Source organism: Falco biarmicus, chromosome 9 (assembly GCF_023638135.1).
Source record: "Falco biarmicus isolate bFalBia1 chromosome 9, bFalBia1.pri, whole genome shotgun sequence".
Classification (NCBI taxonomy): Eukaryota; Metazoa; Chordata; class Aves; order Falconiformes; family Falconidae; genus Falco; species Falco biarmicus.
The window spans coordinates 19,887,276-19,913,268 of record NC_079296.1 but is presented as its reverse complement, the minus strand read 5'-3'; the positions used below and the strand labels follow the sequence as shown (position 1 = coordinate 19,913,268).

The 25,993-nt window shown below is 41.3% G+C and overlaps 1 protein-coding gene across 1 annotated transcript; it reads left to right on the top strand.

Moving 5' to 3' along the window:
- Positions 1–4,256: 4,256 nt before the first annotated feature.
- Positions 4,257–24,406, top strand: LOC130155109 (pancreatic lipase-related protein 2-like). The gene is made up of 14 exons (XM_056352061.1): positions 4,257–4,334; positions 9,410–9,504; positions 12,544–12,592; positions 13,388–13,542; positions 15,123–15,248; positions 16,866–17,000; positions 18,695–18,803; positions 19,414–19,530; positions 19,610–19,732; positions 20,612–20,730; positions 21,527–21,656; positions 21,911–22,022; positions 23,013–23,180; positions 24,240–24,406. The coding sequence occupies exons 2-14, from the start codon at positions 9,502–9,504 to the stop codon at positions 24,301–24,303; spliced, it is 1,410 nt and encodes a 469-aa protein (XP_056208036.1). The 5' UTR covers positions 4,257–4,334; positions 9,410–9,501; the 3' UTR covers positions 24,304–24,406.
- Positions 24,407–25,993: the final 1,587 nt, after the last annotated feature.

Here is a 25,993-nt window from a genome sequence, read left to right as displayed (position 1 = left end):
TTTGAATTTTTTTTTCAGCCCACAGTTGTGTCATACCTGTTACTCACCCACCTGTAAGCTCACATTGCCTGAGAGACAGTCTGTTTTCCCAGTTAGCATTCTTGCAGGGGCATCACCTCACTGTCTTCTCTTGCATTTCCTCCTGGATATTTTTATAGTGAAATTATTTACCTACAGTTCCGCCACTGTCTTCCTTCAGTGCAAATTACTGATTTTTTCCTACAGGAGCTCCAATTCTCCACTTTGTGTCTGTAACATAGAAGGTAAAATAAAATCTTTGGGAAGTGATTTTGCTGAGACTTTAATGCAGTCGTCAGGGTATCCTGTGTAACCCCTGACTGTAACAGTTGTCTTTGGCTGGCTCCTGGGACACAAGCTAAAATGAAAATCTTTGTGCATTCCCAACATTTGAGTTATTCTTCCAAAACCAAAGCTGACTGGGGTTGGAGTCGCCCATGGGAGGGTGAACAGTCGCTCACTGACCTGTCTATCTAAGTCTAAGTCTATCTAAGTGGGCTGTCTACAAAACTTGTGGTGCCCATTCTTCTTTTGCAACAATATAGTATCAGGGACGTTGTAATTTCAAATAGTCGCCAAGCTGCTCTAAATCATTCTGTTTCCAATAATTCAGAAGAAGAAGTTGATAGCATGCCCAAATATATTTTTATGGCATATTTCCAAGACAAAAAAGAGCCAAGAATCTGTTCTTTATCTTTAAACTATCAAAGATCTAAAAACTTCCGGCAAGAACATGCATCATCACCAGTGCTTGCACAAGCAGAGCACGCCTACATTGCTGTGCTGCAGAAAAACACCCCTCTCCTCCCGGCAGCCGCAGGGCTGGATGGGGCAAGTGTCTTGCAACATCAGAAAGCATAAGTATGTGAAAATACAGGCTGGCATCGGTGTCAATCCCCTTTTCATCCTGTAATTTTCTGCTTCTTTAACAGTAGGAAAGCATGGGACCAAATGCAGGAGATGTCCAGAGTCCTAGAAGCTCGCTTTGTTCTGGGTCTGTATCCAAGCTGCTCAGAGCCATTCTTGCACCAGTCGAAACATGCTAGGAGATTTGCCTTTCAATCTCCTAGGCAAAACTACAGTTATTCGCTTGTATTTCACCTGCTTCTTTCAAATAAGTTTAATATTGAATCATTAACAGGAATTTAGAGCATTCAGAATAATGAACTTCACCCTCTTCACTAATTCTGCCCGTTACTTGCAGAGAGAGCCTGGCTGTCCCTACTGACTCCTCTCTGTCTTTTTCATCCCTGGTCACTTTCATCATCTGCTCCAAAATTCTCTCCTAGTGTTACTTCCTTTAAATACAAAGCTCCATGAGTCTCCAGCTCACAAAACCAGAAGTTAACATTATCTTTGTGTGCTTTGACTGAACTAATTAGCAGGCAGCACATATTATGGAAGCTCATAAATATTTATAATTTCCAAAATATCTCTTTTATTGCTGTTGTGCAACACTGGAAAGGCAAATCGGTTTTTCCTCTATTCAGTATAAGATTTGCTCATTTGGCCGAAATAAACACATTGGAGTTAGACAATAGAAACATCAAGAAACTCTTTAATTCATGGTGCTGCCATTGTAAGATTCTCCAGGAAGGTGAGTGGTCTTTGTCAATACCTATTAGCAATTGTCTAAAGGATGAAATACACAAAGCTACTTCCAGACGACCTCCATCCAAGCTAAGTTTATTAACCATCTTCAATCTAAAATTGAAATGAGAGAGGAAGATGTTGCTTTTACAATTTCGTTCACTTATCTTTCTATGAAAGCCTTGGTAATTTATGTATCGCTGCACTTGAAACACAGTTCCTGAGATTCCTTTGGAGAACACAATTCTCAGTGAGTGTTTTGATCCTCTTTTTCCTACCTATGTGAAGGCTGCTAGTATCAGAATGCATTTCTGTCCTTCATAATTCTCAAGCCTTTTCTTTCTGTCCATAAAAACCTACTGCTCCTTTCAAGACATAAAATCAGACCCAGAAAAATTGACCACTCCCAAAAGCAGCTAGACCTCAAAGCCCTACAACATGGAGTAGAAAGTCTTTTTATTATGAATTCCGACTTGTCATACTGGCCTAGATTAATTTAATCTGCACCACCATGTAGCAGTTCCCTCTGAAACACACTGACAGTGAAACTCTGTTGAAAATGTATATGGTGCTCCTGTATCGACAGTTGCCACCTACCAGCATACAGAGCAGATTAAAAAAAATGAACTAACGAAGTTAGTAAACTCATATTCTTGCCAAATGCAGTTTACAACTATTTGTGCACATTTGTCCCCAGAGGTATTCTTGCAAGCGTGTATTTCTGTTTCCATTTGTAACTGTACCGCTGGGGGGGCTCGGTGGCACTGCTTCAACACACACACTGATTCTGTTAGTGGCACTGCTTCAACACAAGGACTCACTCTGTGGAAAGTACAGCAAAATATATGAGCATATCCAGCAATCCTGGTCCCCTAAACAAAAACATTTCAAAGGGGTCTGACTTTCACACAAAGGTGTTCAGCAATTTCAGAAGACATTTTTATCATTAATAGTCACCAGTTTCACTGGGTGCTTTGCATTTAACTTGCCAGTATTTTGACAAATGGGACACATGACATTCCTTACCTCTTTTCAGTGGCTCCCCAACCTCATTCCTGTCCATACCTACCCAATGAGCTATATCATTCTGAGGAGATAGAGGTCCCATAACTGCTGCCAAATTTCCATCTTCCAGTCAATGAATATAAACCAGACCGTAGATAATTTCTTATTAGCTAGATCTGTTCTGTCTTATCTGAAATTACATAAGTGTCGTCAGTGTAAGCTGTAATTAAATATGAGATCCAGTCACTGACTAGCCACTGCTTCCTCCAGATTCCTCTGAGACGTCTTTCTAATGATTATTTTCCTATAAGGCACTGGCTTGCACCGCTTTACCAACAAGAACCAGACCCAGATCCAAACATTCATGCAGGTGACATGCTGCAAGGAGTGACAGACACTCTTGACCTGGTTTTGACAACGGTTAGCAGGCTGAGTGCATTATGTACAGCTCAGCATAAGGAAAAACGTATTTTTGGTGTTATTTCTGGAATTATATCTGCTCTCAGGCCATGCACATATCTCAAGACCACAAATTGGCTTCTTGTATGAACTGTAGATTAAACCCAAGTTACTTCCTGCCCTTAGGCACTTGAATCCCTCCTTGTGCAAGGCTGACAGTTGCTCTTATACAGTTGCCTGAGCAGGTGATTATGGCAGCAGTCACCCTGTAGATAGCAGTGTCGTGACTTGAAGTCTTGCCTAGGAGCTGAAAGACCTGGGTTATGACACAGTGGTGACCCACAACCTCCAAAGCACAGAAGAGAACCTGGGACTTACGTGACAGACGAGTCACAAAGCCATTACAGAGAAAAAGATGAACGACATGATTATCATCCTATCCTTCTACCCCTGAAACAATTTCGTATTAATGTGGCTGTGGTTTCTCTGCTCGTAAGCAGATCATGGTATTGTCAGTAGATGCAGGTTATACTCAGAGCCAACAGATAAGGGTTTGGTACAGAGACACCTAAGCTGCGAATCCTGTGTGGCCTAAGAGGATCAGTCAAAAAGGTAGTGGGTAGACAGAGCTTGAGTAACTTAATTAGAAAAAGCTAATAAATGCTTAGGCACCTATATTCTCCCTAACTTCTAATGCAGTTTTTTCTTACTCCTCTCTTTTTAAAAGAGGCTAGCCTGCTCTCTGTAAAAAAACATGAACAGGCTTGATCATATGAAAATGCACAAGGGTTTGCCTTGCAGGGCTTGTACGTCAGATTACAACAGGCAGAAGGCTGGTGACTTGTAGCAGGTGGCAGACAACAGTAAAATTAAAATTAGGCTTATGTTCTGAACTTCCCCGCAGAGGAGGCTCAGCACATTGCCCATAACGGGAGCTTACGATGACCAGGCAACTCAGGGAAGCATTTCATGTTGGCTGTTACACATGATACGTACAATAACCACTCCAAGGACTAAAAAATGGCCTTGTCTTCCCTTTCTTCAAACCCACAACAAAACTTTAAGAGGTGACAATTTTGATGAACTAGAGATGGTGAGAGACAAGAAAAGGCAACATCTGTTATATCCAGCAATAAGGGTATCATTCTTACAAAGGTTCTCACTCACCCACACAAAACCTATAATTAGACGCCACGTGGGCAGGTCCGCACCCACTGTCGTGGGATAGATTCCAAATGAAAAGAGCCAGTAGCAACTGGGATTTGACAGGGAGCTGGCTGAACGGAGCTTGCAAAGCAGCAACCCTTTCTGCATTCAGAGTGGTAAGTGGCTGAAAACTTGGTAGGGTTTTGGGGCAAGTGTTCTTGCTAACTGCTGGCTGGGGTTGTAGGACTGTAAGGACTCCTGCTTAAAAAAAAAAGAAAATACAGCCTGAATGGTGTGGTCTGAGTCAACAAGCGAAAAGCAAACAGCAGTACTCAGAGTAATCCTGAGGAGACCTTGGCAGGAGGTACAAGGCTTAGAACTTTTCAATTCCAGGAAATCCCAGTAGGAGATGAGAATTTCTGGACTGTGATAATGTGATGCAGCTAGGAAAACAGGGTGGATTCAGTGGGAGTAAGGTAGTTTAAGACTGAATACATCCCTATGTTTTTAAAGGAAGAACAAAGTGACGGTATTTGCACAATGGAATCTGGACTTTTTTTTTTTTTTTTCCAAAAAAAAAGGAAGTAAAATGCATGAGAACGCATACCAGCTGAAATGAAAAAGGAGGATAAATTAGGCTACAAAATTAAGCATTGTTAAGAGCACGGCAAATTTAAAGGGAGAATGGAAGTGGGGACAAATTACAGAGCTGTTATGTGGAAGAATGGGGCAAACAAGATGTTTCTTGGTAGACTACCATATCTAGTGAAACTTGAACTAGTCATCAGCAAGGATTATTCTGCACTTCAGAAACAGCAAAAGGCAAATACTGTCAGTCTTAGAGTTGACTAAATTTAAAGTAGCCTAATCATTGAAAAGGAACAGTGAAGGTCCTCCTGGAAAGATAGACAAGTGGCCAGATCGTGGCTACAAGTCAGCTGAAGGCTTCCAAGTTGGCATAGAATTGGCACAGTCACTTCCCAAAACTGAATCACATTTGTTGGGGTTTCTTTATGATGCTTGTAGTCAGGTTAAATGATCATAATTGTCTCTGTAAACTTAGATGTACGAATACCAGTGTAGGGTCAAGGTAAGAACCCTATTATTTAGGAAATTAGAGCAGATACTGCACAAAGTCCTGAAGTGGGAAGCCAAGGACTTGTTTAATAGGTTTTCTTTGCTGTTATCCCACAATTTCTTTAGATTGTTCATAATCTCTAAGCAACTGACCTAAACACCTTTAAAACCCAAATCTTCCTGCATCCTCCAATGATGAACAAACATATGCACAATTTTGCACACTTATTAACCTTCTACTGGAGCGCTTCCCACATTAATTGCCTCAAGAAAAGAATTTGCATCACTGTTCAGAGTTGTTATTTCAGGTTAATGCCCTAGTCCACTGTTTCAGATTCAGTTTAAGATGTCAATAGATACTCAGAAAACTGTTACCCAGACCAGACAACATACGTGAGCCCTGCCTTGCCTTGGTTATTACTCCATATTTGGTGGTTTGGAGGAAGGAGATCTACAAAAAGTTCTGAACAGCTTTGCTCCATTACAAAATTGATCTATCTAATCAGATTTGTGGGTGTCAGAGCTAATTAAATAAGACCAGTTTCCTCCTGAAGAACTTCCCTGTACCTAAAAGCTGATAAGCCAGCAAGAATAGAGACTGGCTAATGTCAAGATGTTCTTACTATTACTCGTTTGTGTTGAAGCAGTGTCAAAAAGGAATCAGTGTCATCAGGAATCAGGACCTTCTGTGGGTTATTTATGGGGAGGAGCTGGAGAAGAAATTAAGTCTTTTATCAGTTATGCCAATTACTCTGCTACCTGAATTAGTACACTATAGCACCGACACTTTGTCCAGTATTGTACACGTCAGTCTTGCATATTTGATAGTCTGGACAAATACTGTGTCTGAGCTACTGAACGGTGACTGAGTCTAGAAAAGATGGTATTCTTTGCATACCTGTAAAGAATGGGCTGAACAACACAGTTACATTATAATTTACTTTCAGGTATTTGCATATGGGTAAATACATAAATGATCCCCTTTACAAGGCCTAAAGACACTATTGTAATTCTTTTTCCTTAGCTTTTTTTACTATTTGGGGTAATATTACAATGCTTATGTGTACAATTAGCAAGTGTTCTCTAACTGCCTCAGGCTCAAAGCCATGCAAAAATTTGCTGAGAGAACAGGAAATTTAACCTGTAATTTCTACACCCAAGGCTTATACACTAAACTCTAGATGGCTGCTTCTCCCTTGGGTTGCCTTTACACTGTTAACTGAGTGCTTTGCCAAACTACTGGAAAATATGAAAAGCTAAAGTAACACTGGGAAGACAGAATGGACAAAAATATTCTCTGTTTAAGGACAGTGCCGGTGCAGGAAAGATAGAAAGTATGGTTGGAGTGGTAAGGAAAGATGGAAAAAAACCATAAATGGTGAAAATTAAAAAGACTTGAAAGAAGGTAAGAAAACTTAAACCTCAGTATTGAAGGGGGTGAAGCAGACCTGAAAACTGGAAAGACCGCATAAGGGTGAAGTGATTGAAGGTGCCATGCTTAGCTTAGTGGACAGGCGAAAACGAGCCAGGACTGCAGATTGTTACTGCAGACGGAGCTGATCCTGCCCTCCCGCTGCTTACTTCGGACATGTTAACAAAGGCTCTTCCCCACCTCAACGTAGGCTGCTGAGGTGACCCTTTCACTTCCCATTTGGCCTCTTTCCAACACAGGATGAAGAAGTGGAAGGCACCATCTAGGTCATCGACTCTCATCCATGCCACTTCTCACTGTCACATTAACATGTGATAAAACCCCACCTTAAAATTTAGCTATGCTTTTGGCCCTGTGACTCCAGCTGGATGGCTATTTCAGGACAACACAGTGGACTTCATTTTTTTATGCTAGTTCTTGTTCCACCACTACTACTTCATTTAAGTATCACTGTTCCTCTCCTGGTCTCATGTTATATCTTTGGAGAACAACCATTTACACTCTGAACCTTCATACTCCTAGTCTAAAAAGTCTTCACTTCTTGCTTTGCATTCCCTCTTTTTCCATTCTTATGATAATCCAAGAACACTTTCTCTCGACCTTCCCCATTTTCTCAATATCCCTCTTGAATCATGTATGCAGCACCAATGAAATAGCTGTGCTCTTTAAATAATACTTCCATTAATATATTGAATACAATACATATACTAGAAATACTATTCTCCCAACTGCCTATGTGGAAAAAAAGACTAACAAGTTCCCTGGCACTTCAAAAGTCACCAGTAATACATTAGCAAGATATCAAAGGTCTTATCAGTTATTGCTTCCTCAGATGTTCACTTCCATTCTATGACTATGATATGCAGTGTGACAGTGTTTACTTTCCCAAACCATAAAGAGTAATCCAACTTTCACGTACTTTTTATTTTCTAATCCCTCAGTCTAGATTTCAGTATTTTTTCAGTACAAGCTCATGTTCAGCAATTTCCTGGGGTGCGTTAGGGGAAGCGTGGTCGAGGGAGGTGATCCTCCCCCTCTGCTCTGCCCTGCCGAGGCCGCCCCTGGAGTGCCGTGGCCAGTGCTGGGCTCCCCAGTTCGGGAGAGACGGGGACCTGCTGGGGAGGGGCCAGCGGAGGGTACCAAGATGGTGAGGGGACTGGAGCATCCCCCGTATGAGGAAAGGCTGAGGGGGCTGGGGCTGCTTAGCCTGGAGAAGAGAAGGCTGAGGGGAGCTCGTCGATGCCTACAAACATCTCAAGGGCGAGTGCCAAGAGGACGGGGCCAGGCTCCTTTCAGTGGTGCCCAGTGACGGGACAAGGGGCAGCGGGCACAGACTGCAGCACAAGAAGTTCCTGTCGAATATGAGGAAGAACAGCTTTATGTGGAGGGTGACGGAGCACTGGCACAGGCTGCCCAGAGAGGCTGCGGGGTCTCCTTCTCTGGAGACATTCAAAATCTGCCTGGATGCAACTCTGTGCAACCTGCTCAAGGTGAGCCTGCTCTAGCTGGGGGTTGGAGTAGATGAGCTCCAGAGGTGCCTTCCAACCCCAGCCACTCTGTGATGCTGTGTAATACCAGTGTTGAAAGTTGGCAGGCAGTGTAATGCCAGGAGCTGATTCCTTTAAAAGCCTTAATCAGTGATGATCCATCATGAGCAGTGCGTAACTATGTGGTCAAAAAACACAGGTAAAAACATTATCACATTGGTCATGATGTGATGCAATGGTGCACAGTAGCAAGAGCTGTATTGGTAAATCCAGGAGTTGCCTTTAGTTCTTTGCCATTGTAGTCTGAAATGCAATAATTACTTATTTTTTAATCTACTTAATCCATGCATTTAGTTTTTAATCTACTTAATTGTTCTCATAGCACATGTATATAATTTTAATTTCTTAACCAAAATACTGAGTAGCATAGCAGATCATATTAAAATTTGAGTATCATGGCACTTATAATGTTTATCTAATAAGAGCATCATGTTAGTTTGTCGTGTCATGTAACCGAATTCAATTACACAACTTAATCTTTTAACATTTTTTCACAATTTTTCTTTCATGACTGAGTATTCTGTGGAGAGTTTTATTACTCTGCCCCAGGCTGATATTGGTCTGAAAAGCCACAGGTCTGAAATTTCTCAGGTCATTCATCCTATATTTTTTTACCTGTTTGTATATCAGTTTTCTTCAAACCACATCTCTGGAATTTTCTTACTAATCAATAACTTAACAAAAAATTGTCAGTAGGCGGGGGGTGTTTATAGGGGTTTTTTTGGGTTTTTTTTTTAAGGATTTCAGCTGTGACTTATCAAAGTCCAATGATTTTAAAATATGTAGTTCTGGCAGTTGTCTACAGCACATTTAGAATTATTGGCTGAAAAGAGTATCACCACGAATACTTTTTTTCTGGTGTGAACAACATCTGCTAGTTTTGGTAAAGAGAAAAAGTGTAAACATTTCACTTCAGCTGCATCATTGCCTTTTGCTCCATTTTATCTACTAATGAACCAAAACCGTTGTATCTTTTAATTCTTCCATGCATGAAATATACCTTCTTAATTCATGTCTTAATTCTACTGGCCATAAACATACGTGCTGCATTGCCATTTTCCTTATGGAATCTGTGTGACTTCTAGATATTAATTCCTAATTACCAGTATTGCCCTTTTTCATCCTCTCTTACTCTTCCAGTTTCTTTCACTTTTTACCAAGTTGCCTGTATCTTTTAAATTACTTTTTTTTTCAGCATAAAGCTACCCAATCTTGCTTCAAGAAAACTTGCCGTTTTACATCCTGTTACTGCTCACCAGGGAAAGAGATAAGAAGGGTGATAAGAGAATGGTGAGTAAAATTCTTAGCAATGAGATAAATAACATATCTTGGTTTAATTTTTTTTCCCAATATCTTTGCTGCAGTGAGATTATTAGGTTAAAAATGCGAGATTTGGGCTTGCTTCTCATGAATAAACTGTGTGTGTGTATTTTTATGTGTGTCCTGAGGTAGGTGTGTGGGTCTTAAAAATACACTGTTGACAGTCATTATGGAGACTTTCTCATATCTCACGAACCATCCACTGGTGGCCCATGAATCACAGGTTGAGCAACAGTGTCCTGAGGGTGACTTGATGGCCTATTGTGAAGGACAATTGGTGCTCAGGTGTAGGTTTTATACATTAGGATGCCAGTCTATAAATATTTGCAACTTTCTTTTTTTCTGTACTGAACAGCAATTTGGAAATACTTCGTGCTGGTTTTGCTTCAGAAGTGCATGTTCCTCTGTCCACTGAGTGTAACAATCGAGCTCAGCGTTCAGCTGCCTTCTTGCCAGCAATACTGGCTAGGCTGAGATCACATTCACAAACAAGTCATTCCAGTTCTTCTTGTTCAGCAATAAGCCTCTTAAATGCCCAGTGAAAGAATTCTCCACCATCAAATTGTATGCTGCCTCAACTCTTTTGACAAAGACATGATTACTTAACCTGGTTGCAATCTTTTTGTCATTAACAGAGACCAATATGCAAAACTTACCCAGTACAAAGCTGTCTCCTACCCAAACTACACCTCTTATTAATAACAGAATGAATCAATATTATCCTAAGAAAAAAAAAATTCGGCATCTTCCATTATACCTAGCTATGCATTCATTTCTATTTTCTAACTTCAAAGGGAGAACCTCTGAAAAGAAACTAACTACTGATCACTTTCATTTTGGCAATAATCTCCCACATTTTCTAAAAATCATTACTCATTAGCTACCTTTCAGATTTTGGGTCTGAAAAGAAATTATACTGTCCTTCCTGCTGTAGTGTTCCCAACACAGGCTATACATCTCCAGAGTATGAGAACTCTCCATTAAATATAAACAAATCCCACTGAGCTCTCTGATTCTTTAGATGAGCCACATCTGATTTTCCTGTGCTGTCATCAGGGTCTCATCATGATGGTGGGTACTTCTTGACAGATATTTCCAGCTGAATGGAGGTTCTCCTTCTGGCTAACAGTTAGGACCTCTCTGTTCTTGTCTGTCACCAGCTGCTTAGAGTAACTCCTAATCCTTTCCCCTCCCACTCTTACTCACTGCCAGACTTCCTCTCCACTTTCTACTCTCCTCAAGCAGCTAGTTTAATTCTCTGTTAGCTACATCAACGGATATGTTAGACCTGGGAACAGAATTGTATTTCCAAGGAAATTTCATGCTTCCTCTCAGGTCTGCACGTTGTAACTCCAGCTCACCGCTCAACTATTCAGCCTGGTTCCTCTGCCTTACCACATAAACAACGAGCTGGCAGAGCTGTTACCACACAGGGACTTCAGAGCTGGTTAGAGAGCGCTCAGAGACACACTCTCCACACTCTGGCCTATCCCATTCGGCTTGGTTAGGAAACCATGTCATTCCAGCTGAGTAATCTAACTTCCACTAAAACAAGCACATAAGCGCATCACATATGCCTCCTTTCTGACACTTGACACAAAAGCTTCAAGGGCAAATTCTGTGAAATTCCCAGTTGTTTCTTGCTTGTTTCTGAGCATATTTGGTAGTGTCAACAACCTTTGGAGCATTGCTTCTCTAGCTTTCTCACATTGCCAAATCTCTAAAAATATCCCTTGGACACAGTTTCCCACATAGCAAGGTTATACCTACTAAATTTACCATTTTTTCTTAATTACTTCTAATAAGCTATCAGCGACCAGTACAGCTCAAAATTTTTGCTTTACAAAAAAAGCAGTATGTTGAAAATGGGAGGTAGGTGCCATAGGAAACACCTAGAAAAGGACAGTGGGTGGGCAAACAGGAGGGGACCAGAATGGTGAAATATATGGAGCCCCTGCCATGGGAAAGCCGAGTGAGGGAATGTGTAGAGGAAAGGAATCTGGATAAAGTTGGGGATACAAAGATGCAAACATGCAAAGAGCCCTCGGTAAAAGCAGTACAAATGGCTTAGGTTGGAAAAGTCCCTTAAGATCATCATGTACAACATGCGCTGCCAAGTTCACCACTACACCATGTCTCTAACTGCTGCGTCTACATGTCTTTTAAATACCCCTAGGGATGGCAACTCAACCCCTTTCCTGGGCAGCCTGTTCCAATGCCTGTTAACTCTTTTGATAAAGAAATTTTTCCTAATATCCAATCTAAACTTCCCTAGTGCAACTTGAGGCCATCTCCTCCTGTCCTATTGCTTGTTACTTGGGAGAAGAGCCAACCCTCAACTCACTACAACCTCCTTTCAGGTGGCTGTAGAGAGCAATAAGGTCTCCCCTCAGTCTCCTTTTCTCCAGGCTGAACAACCCCAGTTCCCTCAGCTGCTCCTCACAGGAGTTCCTCTCTAGACCCTTCCCCAGCTTCGCTGCCCTTCTCTGGACACACTCCAGCACCTCAGTGTCTTTCTTGTAGTGAGGAGCCCAAGCTGTCAAGCACGCAGACTTGACCAAGTTACAGGTATCACTGTCCTTGATCTGCCACATCTCCCACCTATCTCCTCACAGCTGGCAAAAATCAGGACCTTGTGACCTGATTCACTCCCTCAGCAACCCGCATGCAGTATTGGCTGTGCAAGAAATGCAAAGAACAGCAAAACTGAGTGGAGGGGAAGGATCACCTCCCTCATCTTGCTGGCAACATGCCTCCTAATGCAGCCCAGGATGCTGCTGGCTGCCTTTGCCGCAAGGGCGTGTTTCTGCCTTATGGTCAATCAGTGTCCACCAGGACCCTCGGGGCTCTTCCTGCAAACCTTCTTTCTGGCTGATGGGTCCCTGGTATGCACTGACCAGTGTATGAGTTTATTCCTCTTCAGGTATATTTCTCTTTGTATTACACTCTTTTAGAAAGGATAAATCACTGTAAATAAAATGCTTAACCTGTATATTCAATTTGCTTTAGGTGGCTGGAATGTGGATTATCGCATTTTATCTCCTTGGCACAGTAGCAGGTGAGACACTATATCTATAAAAACTACCACTAGAAGGTGAATTCAGATGAATACATAGATGATTACTGGTATTTTCCTTTACATTGAATTCATAGTATGATTTGCAGGTCGTTGCATGACAATGTCTATTATTGTGCAAGAACTAATGCTAAATGGCTCTGCTCTATTTAAATTTTATTATTACAAATACAAGAGACTTAACTGTGCTAAAAATTCCCAGAGAAATTCAGTCATGTGTCAAGACAGTACACAAGCTCTGTCTATGTGCCTGCTCTGCACAAAGAGCCACTCAGCAACATGGTGCTTACCACAACAGACAGCGCTAAAACACAAAAGTTGAGCATAAGTGAGCAAAAACTCCATTTGATCTAGAAAAAGCTACTATATTGAAATAAATTATCATTTTGTTCACAGTACAAGGTTACTGCATAGATATCCTTCATTCTTACGAGCAGAGACAGAATGCTTTGGAGTAGGAAGCATGCAGGAGCAATTCTAACAAGCACTTCTTCAAAGACATTTTAAAAGAAATTGAATTAATCCTTTACAAGCCTAGAAAATGGTGTCAAAAGAGTGCCTGGGTCTTTACTTGGTTTATCCTCAAATTATTTATCTCCCCTTGTGCTACCTGCTTCAGGCAGTTATCCACAAAGGAAACAAGAACAAATCTCAGCTTCAAAATTAATCGTGAATTGAAATCCTTAGTTTTCTGCTCTTCAGACTGTCACAGTCTCAAATACATCATCAAGCATTAAGATATTCTGACATATAAACAAGTGGTTTCTTCTACTCTAGGTAAAGAAGTTTGCTACCCCAGGCTTGGCTGTTTTACAGATGACCCGCCCTGGTCTGGGGTACCAGGGAGGCTTCTGACAGGTTTGCCTGACTCTCCCGAGCACATGCACATCAGCTTCTCTCTCTACACCAGAGAAACAGGAAATAACTCACAGGTGACATTTATTTTTAATATCAAGAACTGACTAAACCTTCAAATGTCTGTTACCTTGTTAAAAGGTCTGTGCCAGTCACCATAGGCAAACAAGTCAGAACAAGAAGGTAGTTTTAAGGTACAGTAATGAGTGTACTTTGGGGTAAAGCACACTAAAAAAATGCTGTCAGTGAGCTGTAGAACACAACAGCTTTCTGGTACTTTCCTGCACAAGGATATGGGTTATAGCAGACTGCCTTTGGCATTGTCTTAAGGTCTCCAAGGAAAGCTGAAGACACGGTCAAATCAGCAGCCTTCCGAGTATTCACATAGGAAAGCAAATAGTGCTGTCTGACAGGGAACCTGAGCTAGGAAGATATTGGGACTTTTAAAAATAAAAGTCTGAAGAAGACTGATTTTATGCCATTTCCAAACCCACATTCTACCCTGAAACCTGATTATTTTTACATTCTAAGCTGTCTCTCTGCACCCTGAAAATCAGACAGAAATACTCAAGTTGCTTATGCCCTGAAATACTGAGCAGAATAACAATGAGGAAAAACCTGTAAGATCAGGAGCTGGGACCACATCCCTTCAGCAAATGCTTCTGAAGCTGCTAAATCCCTTTCAGGCTCCCAAACCTTGTGTCCCCTGAGCTGTACAGAGATGTTTAGGATTCTTCTAGCATGAACTATGATGCCATTACTGTTATTGCAGACATCCTGCTTGCCACACTGAGAACCCAACTCAGCCTCTCTAAGGATGAAAAGTTCTACCTGTGATAAACTTCTACAATCTGCAGAGCAGGGACTTGTAAGCCCACAAGATACATCCAGCAGCAGGTTACTCAGCAGTTCTGCTGCTGATAAACCAAGTCAAAATCACCTTGCACTGCCTCCCAGCCACTAAATTTCAGTGCATCTCTGATCTAGGGCACAGCCCTTCCACACCCAAACTCCCTGACCCCACATTTGTCTAAAAACCAACAGACAGATACCGTGCTCAGAGAATAAGGAAAGTATATAATTAAGCAGCCTGCAGCAATGTGTGAAGATCAGCACCCCTATTGCACCCAGTTCTTGCACGAAATTCTTTCAGTATTTCTGGAGTAGCTAATGAGGGAAAAAGGCATGGAAACATCACCTATCCAGGGGAAAAAAAAAAGAAAAGAAAAGAAAAAAAGAAGCTGTTGCTTACATGCAGAGCAGCACATTGGAGCCAAAGGTCAGGCCCGTAAAAGGGCAAGCTGAACCAGGAGATGGGAGATGTGGAGCTGGTGGCCTGCTCCATGGAGAAACTCCTCCAACTCAGGCCAACAGGCATCATGTGACACTACAGCCCTTTCAGGTTTTTTCATATGCCACATAGGGGAGTTCTTCCTGCATTAAGCAAAATAGATAGGAGCAGCAGAAACCACATGGGCACAATTTCTTTGGAAACCAAACTGAGAAAGGCGAGATACAGGGGCCCCTGAGTTCAAAAATCACAGACACTGTCCATTCAAAGTAGTCTCAAGTCCTACAGAGGGGAAGACATAGCTGACTTTCTTTAAATGTTTGAAATGATGAATATATAAAACTTTTTTTCTTTTTTTACACACAGGTGATCTCCGCGATAAACTCCTCCACCATCCAAAACTCACATTTTTCCTCACATAGGAAAACCTCCTTCATCATTCATGGATTTGGCAGCACTGGAAAAAAAGGCTGGGTGGTAGAAATGTGCTTGGTATGAGAGCATCCTCTGATTTCCATCAGCAGTTGTAACTATAGTCTGTCAGTATCCTTTAGGTGCTAATATTCACCTTCCATTTTGCAATTCATTAAGTAGTAGCAGATGCCAGCCAAGAAGTAAACTTCACAAAAGCCAAAATGTTGCCACTCTGGAAGATGCAGCATAGTCAAGACTTCTTGTTCATCTCTGACATTATGTTTCTGTAGAGAGCTTCTATCCCCAAACCCTGCACATCAGATCAAATCAATAAACTGAACATAGATGTCTCCAGCCTCTACACCAGCGTCAGATATATCCAAAAATCATAGGGGCAACTGAACTATCCGTCAGTCAAAAGGCATTCCTGAGTTGTAAAGCACAAGCTTCAGTCTACAAATATTCTGGCTTACCACTGTTCAGTTCATTAAAAAATAACCCAAATAACAAACAACAAAAAAACCCACAACCCCCCCCCAAAAAAACCCAAACAACAACAACAACAAAAAAAAAAACCCAAAAAAACCCAAAAAACAAAGCCAAAAAAACCCCAAAAAAACGAAAACCAAACCAAAAAAGACACAATCCAAACCAACCCTTTTTGTTTGGATACAAAGTGCAATGAAAAAAAACATTTTCAAATATGAAATGTGGAAGCTAGCACAAAACCAGCAGTGTACTCTGTCAATGACAGCCTTGGCTCTGATAGATAAGCAAAATCTACTCTAGTTTCTGCTTCTTCCATGCTGGCAGGGAAAAGGACAAGCTAGAAAAAGACCACCACTGAATACTAAGTGACAGATCTGCAGCATTATTTTTGTTCATAAATCTACAAAAACTTTTAATTTGGAATACTAATTTTCCATTTTTTTCAGTTGAAAAACCCCAGCAATTCTATCTGCCTCTCCACAGTACAAGCTTATGGTGCCTACAGGAGAGAGGAGAGTCCAGGATTCAATGTACTATTGCTTCAAGCTCCTCTTTTCCTTACCATTCACCTTTAGCTCTTTATCATGGATTAATTTTTGTTTCTACTCGTGTTCTTTCTCAAAACTTGAGTGAGCCTTAGTCACAGAAAGCTACAACTGCAGACTTCAATCCATGATTCCTTCAGTGGAAAAATCACTGATCTCTGCAAGACTGTGACCACTGCTGAAGTTAACAACACATTAGCTTTCTTTGCTGAAATAGAAACTTTCTAACTCTACTCCAAACCTTTCCAGTTTGACATGACTTTCTCAGTTTCAAAGGCACTTGGTAAATAAGTCTACTTCCCATGCTGTACAGTTAAAACTACCCATGTCCCTCCAAAAACCATCACAGGCTGCATATAGAAACTACTGTGCAGTTGTGTGACTCTTCCAAATTATTTATACATGTATAGAAGTGTCTTACAATGTAAAGTATTTTTATTACAGTCTTTCAAAATTGATACTTTTTGGATCAACGGTTTGTTGTGTTGTTTTATTAGACAACGGTGCAGTTGCAGTGCAGTGCAGGCTACAGCAAAGAGTCCTGTTTAGTAAAGAATGAGAAATTCCATGATTATGTTACCTTTTAGTGCTTATTCTAATTTTAGTTGATACTCTCTTTGTTATTTTGTTTCCTTAAATACTTTATGTTTTCCCACATCAGCTGTTACTGGAAGTGGAAAATATCAACTGCATTGCTGTCGACTGGGAAGAAGGTGCAAAAGGCACCTACATCAGTGCAGTGAACAACATCCGCGTGATCGGGGCTGAGGTTGCTTATTTCATAAATACTTTACAGGTAAAAGACACAGCTTTGCCACCTACATTTCTGAAGTAGATATAATGGGGTTATGATGCTGCTGCTTTGATTTTGAACCTTGTCCATTAGGGTCATCCAGTGCTTCAGGAAGAACTGTACAATGCACGCAGTTGAGTTCCAGCTAATTATATTAATTATCTACTCTGTAAGGACTTCTCACAGCCACAAAAGACGTAAATTAAGGTGATGTGGTTGGAAAGAAGTGCCAATTAATTGAAGACCAGTAGGTGGCAACATTTCCCCATAATGATACAGGCAAGAAAGCATGTCAGCATCCCATACCTGTGCTAGAAGTTAGTGTTTCAGCACAGCACCACTGAAACGAGCAGAAGCAGGATCACTTGATAATGCTATATCTGCTGTCTACAGGCATGATACACTGTCCAGTTGCCTTCTAGTCGTGAAGGCAAGTATCCATGTTTACATGTAGAGCGCAGGACTGCTTGGTTGCAAAGTTTAAGGGTGTCAGCGTTTCCCCACTGCCTTCAGAAATACTCACAAGTACTCAGACTTGCTGAAAATCAGAACCCTGCCTGGCTGTAGTCTTGATCCTGGTCAGGAGCTGTTAAAGTGCTGCAAAAGAGAGTTCAGAGCCCACAAAGCAAAGTGTCAACTTCGTGAGCACCTGAGTATCAGAGAACAATTCCCCATAATCTGCTGGGGTACGGTCTACTGTTTCTACCCAGGAAAATCACATCTAGCCTCACACAGCTTATTCTTCTTTGTGTAAAAATCCCAGGTCACTTGAAGATGGGTTCAGTTTCACATTTAATATCTCTATTACTGCACCATTTGCAGCCTAGGCCTCTCTTCCATTACAAAAAATGCATATGTGATCCTTAGACTTTCTTTCCTTTTCCCCAATTTAAAAGCTTCTGGATTTTCACTTTAGGAATGGTTAAGCTGCATTGTAAATGTCAGTACTGCGGTAAAACATATTCAGATGAATCTTACAGTAAAGGTAGACAGGCCAATACTACAGGTCTGCTTTTATTTTGGTACACACGTTACAAAACAAGACTTACTATAAAAACCTGAAGCAATTAGCAACCAATCCTTGTTGGTTTTGTACATTACAAAAGCCAGCAAATCCCCAAATGAAACATGTCCCCTTCAAGCAGCCTACACACTGATTAACCTCCGTTTCAACCTTCAATATATGTGTAATACCTTAGCGGTGCAGGTCTTGTACAGGTGACTCTTGGCAAAGAGGAGAATGAATGTCAGAAGACCTAAGCTTGTCAGCGAAAATATTGTTGAGTGATATCACATACTCTAAGTAGGCATGGAGAATAGATGTGTGATAAAAAGGGCCCCATAATACAGCAAATACAGAAAAAATAAGGTCATTTTGATGGAAAATGAAATCAAGGGTTGATCCAAGTGAGAAAGGAGGTTCATATTTTGTCACCATGGGTAACTGAATGTGGTAACCACATGCCAACGCTAAAACTGTGAATCCATCATCACTAGGCATTTAAAATTCTATATTGGATCATTTTATATCCTATCAGTTTAGTTTAAACAATATTTAACTCAAAAAACTCATACCCTTTTTGCTATGTAGGAAGTCAGTCTAGATGTTCCTAAAGGTCCACAATGTAAGACACCCTCTTTGCTTGCTATTTAAAGCCTGTGTTCTTATCTCCCACCACCACCACCTTAATGATCAGAAACTCTTCAGATACTCCCCTGACGAAATCCATTTAATTGGCCACAGTCTGGGAGCACACACTGCAGGAGAGGCGGGAAGAAGGATCCAAGGCATCAGGCGGATAACAGGTAGGCTATTCAACAAGGTGCAGCACTAACATAGCATGTGTCTAGAGGAAAGAAATTTGCAACACGCTGGTCTGTAGACTGGAATTAAATTAGTGGCGGTGCTGGAGATGCCTTATGCAAGAGTGGGAAAACTTCACACTTCACAGAAACAAGGGTAATTACTGTATCTTCTCTCTCTGGGTAGGTTAAATACTCTTTAGTGGAAGGGCAAACATAGCTGATATGTTTGTAGTGTTACCATCGATCACTGGGTTACATCAAGCCCTACACAAAGACAAAGCAACAGATCAAGAGCCCTTCATTTTTCCTATTCTTGAAACTTTACAGGCCAGTAATAAGCTCACACATAATAAAACACCTCCTTCATAGTAATACAGTGTCTATGGGAAAATATTTTACTTTTGTTGGAGTAGGTTTGCAGAAAGGTTCACAAACCTGTATGATCGCAGGTGGGGGTTTTTTCCAGTTTAGCTTAGAATTCACATTATTATTATTATTCAATGTACCTTCCGCAATACTGAATGTCTGATGCTGTAGTTGGCAAGAGACATATTAACACACGCAACACTTTTCTTCCTCCCTCAACCAACAAATGTGGGGGTTTTTTTAGGTTTAGACCCTGCTGGGCCCTATTTCGAAGGTACTCCTCCTGAGGTGAGACTGGATCCTTCAGATGCAAACTTTGTTGATGTCATTCACAGTAATGCTGCTCACTTTCCTACCGTAGGTAAGTGTTCATGTGCAAATAAATATCTGCAGGGATAGGCGTGCACTGAGACACTAACATCATCACCTGTGTATCTCAGGGCTTGGAATGTATAACACCACTGGTCACCTGGACTTTTACCCAAATGGAGGAACTGTGATGCCTGGCTGCAATGATTTAATTCCAGAGATGAAACCTAGTGATTTTGAAGTTATGATTGCAGGTAAACATACATTCCCAACATGCATAGTACTTTATTTTTGTTCAATTCTGAAACACGAACTGTGAAAGTAACTCTCCATTAGGGAGAAAACAGCAAAACAAAATTTTTTTCTGCCTATTTACTCATAAGTCAGGAAAGGAAAGCAAAGGCTGGATCAGAACAGTGCTCCCCAAGGAAAGGAACACTGTAGAGAAAGGAGTTTGAATACAGACCTACGCTTTGCTTCTATAATTTGAACTTGGACCTGCAGAACGCAAAACAGCAGGGAATGGGGAATCTGCAAGTCCAAAAACCTAACAACCCCAGCAGGAAGTTTTCCAGGCTGAGACAGGCCAACATCAGGACCAAACCGGCAGTGTGACACCACTACATTTGGTTTCTTGCAGATGTTGCAAAGAGCATCTGACACTTATAAGGCATATTTAGGCAAAAGCACTCAGTGTTTCCAGGGACTGTACATGCCTCACCTCTCCACCTGAGACTTCTTTCTCTTCGCAGGCTTTGGAGAGGTTCACAAAAGGCTGGTGGGTTCTCCTGGCTCTATTAATCCTTTTGAAACTGTAATCAATACCATTTTGCTGAGACATCTCACATATATATATATATGTGGCTGTCTTTTTAAAAGAGACTATTACAATATAGTAGATAAATACATCTCACTTGGAATCTTGTCATAACTGGCACACAGGTCTCCAGATAAAACACAAACAGCAACTTCTACTGCAACTAGAAATGCATAAATTCAGGCAAAAAATTATTACAAGACCACACTGCTGTTCTCTTCTGTACCTCAGTTGTTTCCATGGCGAGGCAAGTGCAACTCTTATACAGGATAACAGGAGGTTATTTCACAGATGCTCATAAACATTGTTCCAACAGATGCTACAGTCATTGGGGGGTGCCATCACTCACGCAGCCATGAGTTTTATTTTGAAAGTATCCTCTACCCTACTGGATACCTTGGATATCCCTGTGAAACGTACAAATCCTTTGAGTCAGTAAGTATATCAGCCCAGGAACGGGTGAGCTGTAAAGAAAATAAACCAGGTCTCTGCACTCATCCTGGCTTCCACTATGTGCACAGAGCACTTGGATGCTGGTGGCTGCACTCTCACAGTGTGGTTTGGTAGGAGGAAGCACGCAGTGAGGCACAGTGTACAGTCACTCCATCAAGTATTCCTGTCTGGAAAATGAATCCTGAGGCACAGATGATATCACCAAAATGGGTGGGGGGTGGGGGGGTGGGAAATTAAAACCCATGCAGTTCTCACCCTAAACCTTTATGCAGCAAGCATGTAGGTTAGACATACCTACCCTACTAATTCCTGGCTGGAAGAAGAGACATTTGGAGCCTCCAGAACCCTTGACTGTTCTCCAGTGTACACTGGGCACTGATCAGACCACCTAAGCAAATGCACTTATGAATGATGCTCCTGGTTTTTTTGCCCCCCATATGGTGTTGCAATGTGAATGCAGGCAAGTTCCTTTCCACTAGGAGAGTAAAGCTGGCTTATATTGTCCTAGACTTTAGCTGAAATACGTTTGAGCTAGAGAATTTCAGACCATCATCCAGACAGGTGTCAAACCTGCTTATTCTATACCATCTTTGCATATGCATGGGTGCATAAACCATTATCTGAATCAAGTTTATCAGGTTTTGGTGGTAAGATATGACAACATACTGCCACAGCTTTGCAAGATCAGAACAGCATCCTTAGCCCTAATTTTGTCAGAGCTACATCGAAAAAACATACATATATACTCCTCATTAACTGATGCTCTTATTTTCCATAGGGAGACTGTTTCCCATGTCCACAGGAGGGATGTCCAATGATGGGGCACTATGCTGACAAATTCCCAGCCAAACTGAAACGAGTGAACCAAAAGTATTTTTTAAATACAGCAGCAGACCCACCTTTTACTGGTAAGTGGAGGTTTGTTACAGTTGTTTACATGCCTGAAAAGTGATTGCCTTGCTGTGATTTACAGCCATGCACTTGTGTTGTTTCTACAAACAACTGCTAACATCTCTGACAAGAAATGCTACATTAGTTATCAAAATTCAAGCTCATTGAGCCTTTTATTTGCTAACACGAATTAATTCCAGCTAGGAGAAAAAAGAACTAGCATCTTTCATATCAATGATAATCTAGTTTTATTTTGCTTTTCTTTATGCAGCTTGGAGACAAAAAGTATTTATCAAACTGTCTGGTGTAAAGAAAACAAGAGGGGACATAAACCTTGTTTTCCATGACACAGAGGGGAACACAAAAGAATATGAAATTACCAGGTAAGTTAAATCAATACTCCCTTATAGCATTTAATGTTGCTAACATTAATCTACACATTTTCCACATATTTAAGTAGTACAAACACTTATTCTGTGTTGCAGATCTTCTGCTTAGCATCAGATATGAAAAAAATTATCACATAGGTAAGACCTATGAGCATGAGGGCAAATAGATGGTTGTAAAAGGAAATGGAAATCACTTCATGAGTTTTGTGTTTCTTGAGTTGGTCTTAAAAAAACAAAATCAGACAACAAAATGAACTTACACCTCTGGAATACACTTAATTCATGCAGTGCTCACCTGTTTCATACGCACTTTAGCACAACCGCTTCACTCCCACACCTTGTGGCAACACACATCAGCATACTCACTCCACATACTGACAAGGCTCTGCTCTGCCCACGAGCTGCTGTGTGATCTCATTCAAGGCAATCCTATGTCTGCACTTACCAAATTTGCAAAGTAGATACCTCCTTCCTCCCTAGGATATATTAAAAGCCATCACTACTATACAAATGGCACACTTTCTATAGTCTGGCCAGTGAGCTTCATTCACCTCTCATACCATCTCCTACAATCAAAATAGCAGTTCCTACTGCCTTCTGTACCTCCTCTGAAAAAAGCACTTCCACATGTTCTCTCACCATCCTCTTTGTGCACATGCAGACTAAAGCCCCACAGAAGTTCCCAGCTTATCTACAAAATCCTCCCAAGAACTTGTCGCAGAGCCTTACCTGCGGTGATACCTGCAAAACCCAGCATGTGTGGGTGCTGGAGGCAGCCCCAGCCTCACCCTCACCTCCCGGTAGCCTCCTGCTACATGCACATTAAAGTTTCCAGTGTTGTTTTTCTTCCTCTCCCAGTTCAGGGCATAACAGAAAAAGTGCAAGTTTCTGTTGTAACAGAGGGGAAAACCCCAGTCTTGCAATGAATGTGATCTAGTTTGGTAAACTTTAAACTTAGCATTGCTGTCTTCATTCTATTTGCAGTGGACTCCTCTCTCAAGATCAAGTTTATACAAAATACCTTGATGTTGAAATTAACCCCAAACATATCAAAGAAATTGAATTTCTCTGGAATAAAGCCATATTTACTCTGCTCTGGGCAAGACTGGGAGCAGAAACTATCAAGATAATTCATGGAGAAGATGGACATATGTAAGTATATTCCTTTTACAGGTCAGAAGAAATGGGAAAAGAGTGCAAAAACTCTGAGAGACAGGATTGAATATGGTCTTAGTAAACTGGACATATGGTTTTCAATTAACAATGTGAATTTCAGTAATTACAAGGACAAGATATTACACTTTGGATGGAAAAATCAAATGTTCAAGTACGAACCAGAGAATAACTGTCTGGAAAGGAATACAGCAGTGAATAATTTGAAATGCATACTGTTTAGCCAGAGCAAAACCATTACAAACCAAGATAAAACAAGTCTCATTCCCAGGAGTATTGTATAGAAGATCCAGGGAGTAATTATTCTAATTTGAATAACTAGCATAAGACTGGAATCAGAAGCAGGGTCGTTTTCAAGTTTGAAGAGTATTTTTCAGGAACAATGCACAGAGACTGAAGTCTGAAAAAATAGCAAAAGACCTTTAGAAAACCTGATCTGTGTGGAACAGCTGAAGGAAATGTGTTTCTCAATAAAGAACTGCCTGGAGAGGAGCATGAAGATATAGACATCGGCTGTCTTTGAAGGGCCACAGTCAACTGTTCCATATACCTACTGGGTTTAGGTCAAGGTTTAATTGATGTATTTTACAACAGGACAAATATTGGTTAGGTATTTGGAAAAAAACTCCCTCATCATTTGGCATTGGCAGGGATTATTTAGAGAAGCTGATGAAATCCCTTTGTGTGAGCTCCTAAAAAAAGCTGCAAAGCTATGACTGGAGCAATCTAGTGAAGCACCTAGCCTAAATAAAGGGAGCTTAACAAGAGCCTTTCTGACTTCTTATCTAGAGCTCTATATGGGCGAATCTAGAGATTGATTGTATTCATGTATTAAAACTCAAGTTTTACAGCTGGCCCCCGAAAGCAGGAAATTTACCTTGTTACTGTTAATATGTATTCTGCACAAGCTTTCAGGAAGGCTTAAGTAGGGTTACGGATCAAACTAACAACCCTTAAGATGGCAGCTGACTTTCATTTTTCTCAGGGGGGGGGGAAGAGAGAAATAAATCCTGATTCAAGTGGGTTTTTTCTTCTCAGGTCAACTTTTTGTGGCCATGGAACTGTGACATATGGAGTTCCTCAGTTACTTACACCTTGCTAGAGGTCACTGAGTACAACTGTTCTTTCTGTACACAGCAGCTGAGCAAACCATCAGTCCTGCGCATGGGAACATTGGTACACAAAGCTATTAAAGCAATAATCAAACTGCCTGTTGTTTTCTTTATTTTTTGTTTGCAAACACACTTGTCAATGTTTTTCATGTTTGAACCCATTTTATTGTGCTTGTAACTATGGAAGCAACTGGAAATCATATAGGCTAACATACATTTATAACACTGCACAGACTTACTCTGCCAGTGCCTCAAGGCAAGAGCTGTTTCCCACCACACTGATAATTTGCCACATTTCCCACCCGTCAAACACTCTCAAGGCAGCACATTACCTCAGCACACCGCTCTGGCTGGGAACGGTCCCAAACACCTCCTTTCTGCAGCCTGCACTAATGCCCAGAGCTTTCCAGCCCCACACAAGAGCACTGCCCTCAGAAGACACTCTGGGGTGAGGCAGGAGCAGAACAAGACCAGGATCTCTTCAGCAGTTCAGAATAGCCCTTTGTACACTGCACGTCTGGGGAAGCAACAGCTGAAGGCAAACCTCAAGTGTTCCCCACTTCAGAAGAAACCAAACAGCTGAATCACAGCAGCTGGCTACTGTTTGAGTTCAAACACGTACCTTTCCCGTGGCCCCTGAAAATCCTGGCAAGAAACCCTGACTTTGAATAACTCCAGCTTTGTAAAACCTGGAATTGACTATTTCACATTAAAATTAACACTACTGCTCTGCAAGGTCTGGCATGAGTGAGACACCTGGAGCTTTAAGAGACCAAGACAGTGGATATTTTTCCAAGTATAAAAACCAAACTATAAGTTAATGAATAGGAAGAAAGAGTTAACAAACTTCTAAGAAATAGGAGTGAAGAAGTTATCTGCCCGAGTGCTTGTATGTCAGTTATCAAGCGTGGGAAAATGGGAGCAGAAATACAATATTGAGAATGCATTTATAACAAGTATAAATATCTGAATGAAATAATGTTGTTTTTTTTAAAAAAAAGAGCGACAGTGTTGTATCCTTGACTAATCACTAACCAAGCTTGTATGAAGTTAAAATCATAATTAAACACAAGTCTGAGGTTCAGCCAAGACAAACCTGGAGTCCTGAATACTGCACATCCCCTGGGGACTTGACAGGTGACAAGGGAAGCATGAACAATGCTGGGAAGCACCATGCCGTGTCCCAGGAGAGTGCCATGGTGTCCTGCAGCACCAGAAATCCAGTCCTCTCCTCTGCCTGCTTCCTTTTCCAGACTACAGCTTCTTCAGACTGCAGAAACATAGCTGGGCCTTTATTTATCACCTTCTTTCTCAAAAGCCGTCTTTCTTCCGACAGCACCTGACCGTGAGGCCCCAAGGACCAGAACAGCTCCTGCAGGAGCCTGCATCCTACCGAAGGACACGCATCCCAGCCTTACCCCTTCTTCCTGAAGGGGAAGCAAGCAGCTGAAGCCCATCTGACCATGGCCTAAGGAAGTGTCTAGTTATTCAGTCTGCCCTGTGTTGAATAGGAGCAGCAGACTAACTATGATAAAATCCTAACTTGAATCTTTTCCATCAGCTCTTAAACTAAATAGGAAAGCCTGTTGCCCCTCATTTTGAACAAGTGCTAAAACTCATCGGTGTACTAGGGCATGTACTGATTCTCCTGTGTCATCAATATGAGCTTATTTACAAACT

Coding starts and splice junctions, on each gene's coding strand:
- LOC130155109 (XM_056352061.1), top strand. Junction 19,531..19,609: donor TGCTCACTTTCCTACCGTAG/GTAAGTGTTCAT, acceptor TGTGTATCTCAG/GGCTTGGAATGTATAACACC. Junction 21,657..21,910: donor AGCAGACCCACCTTTTACTG/GTAAGTGGAGGT, acceptor TTCTTTATGCAG/CTTGGAGACAAAAAGTATTT.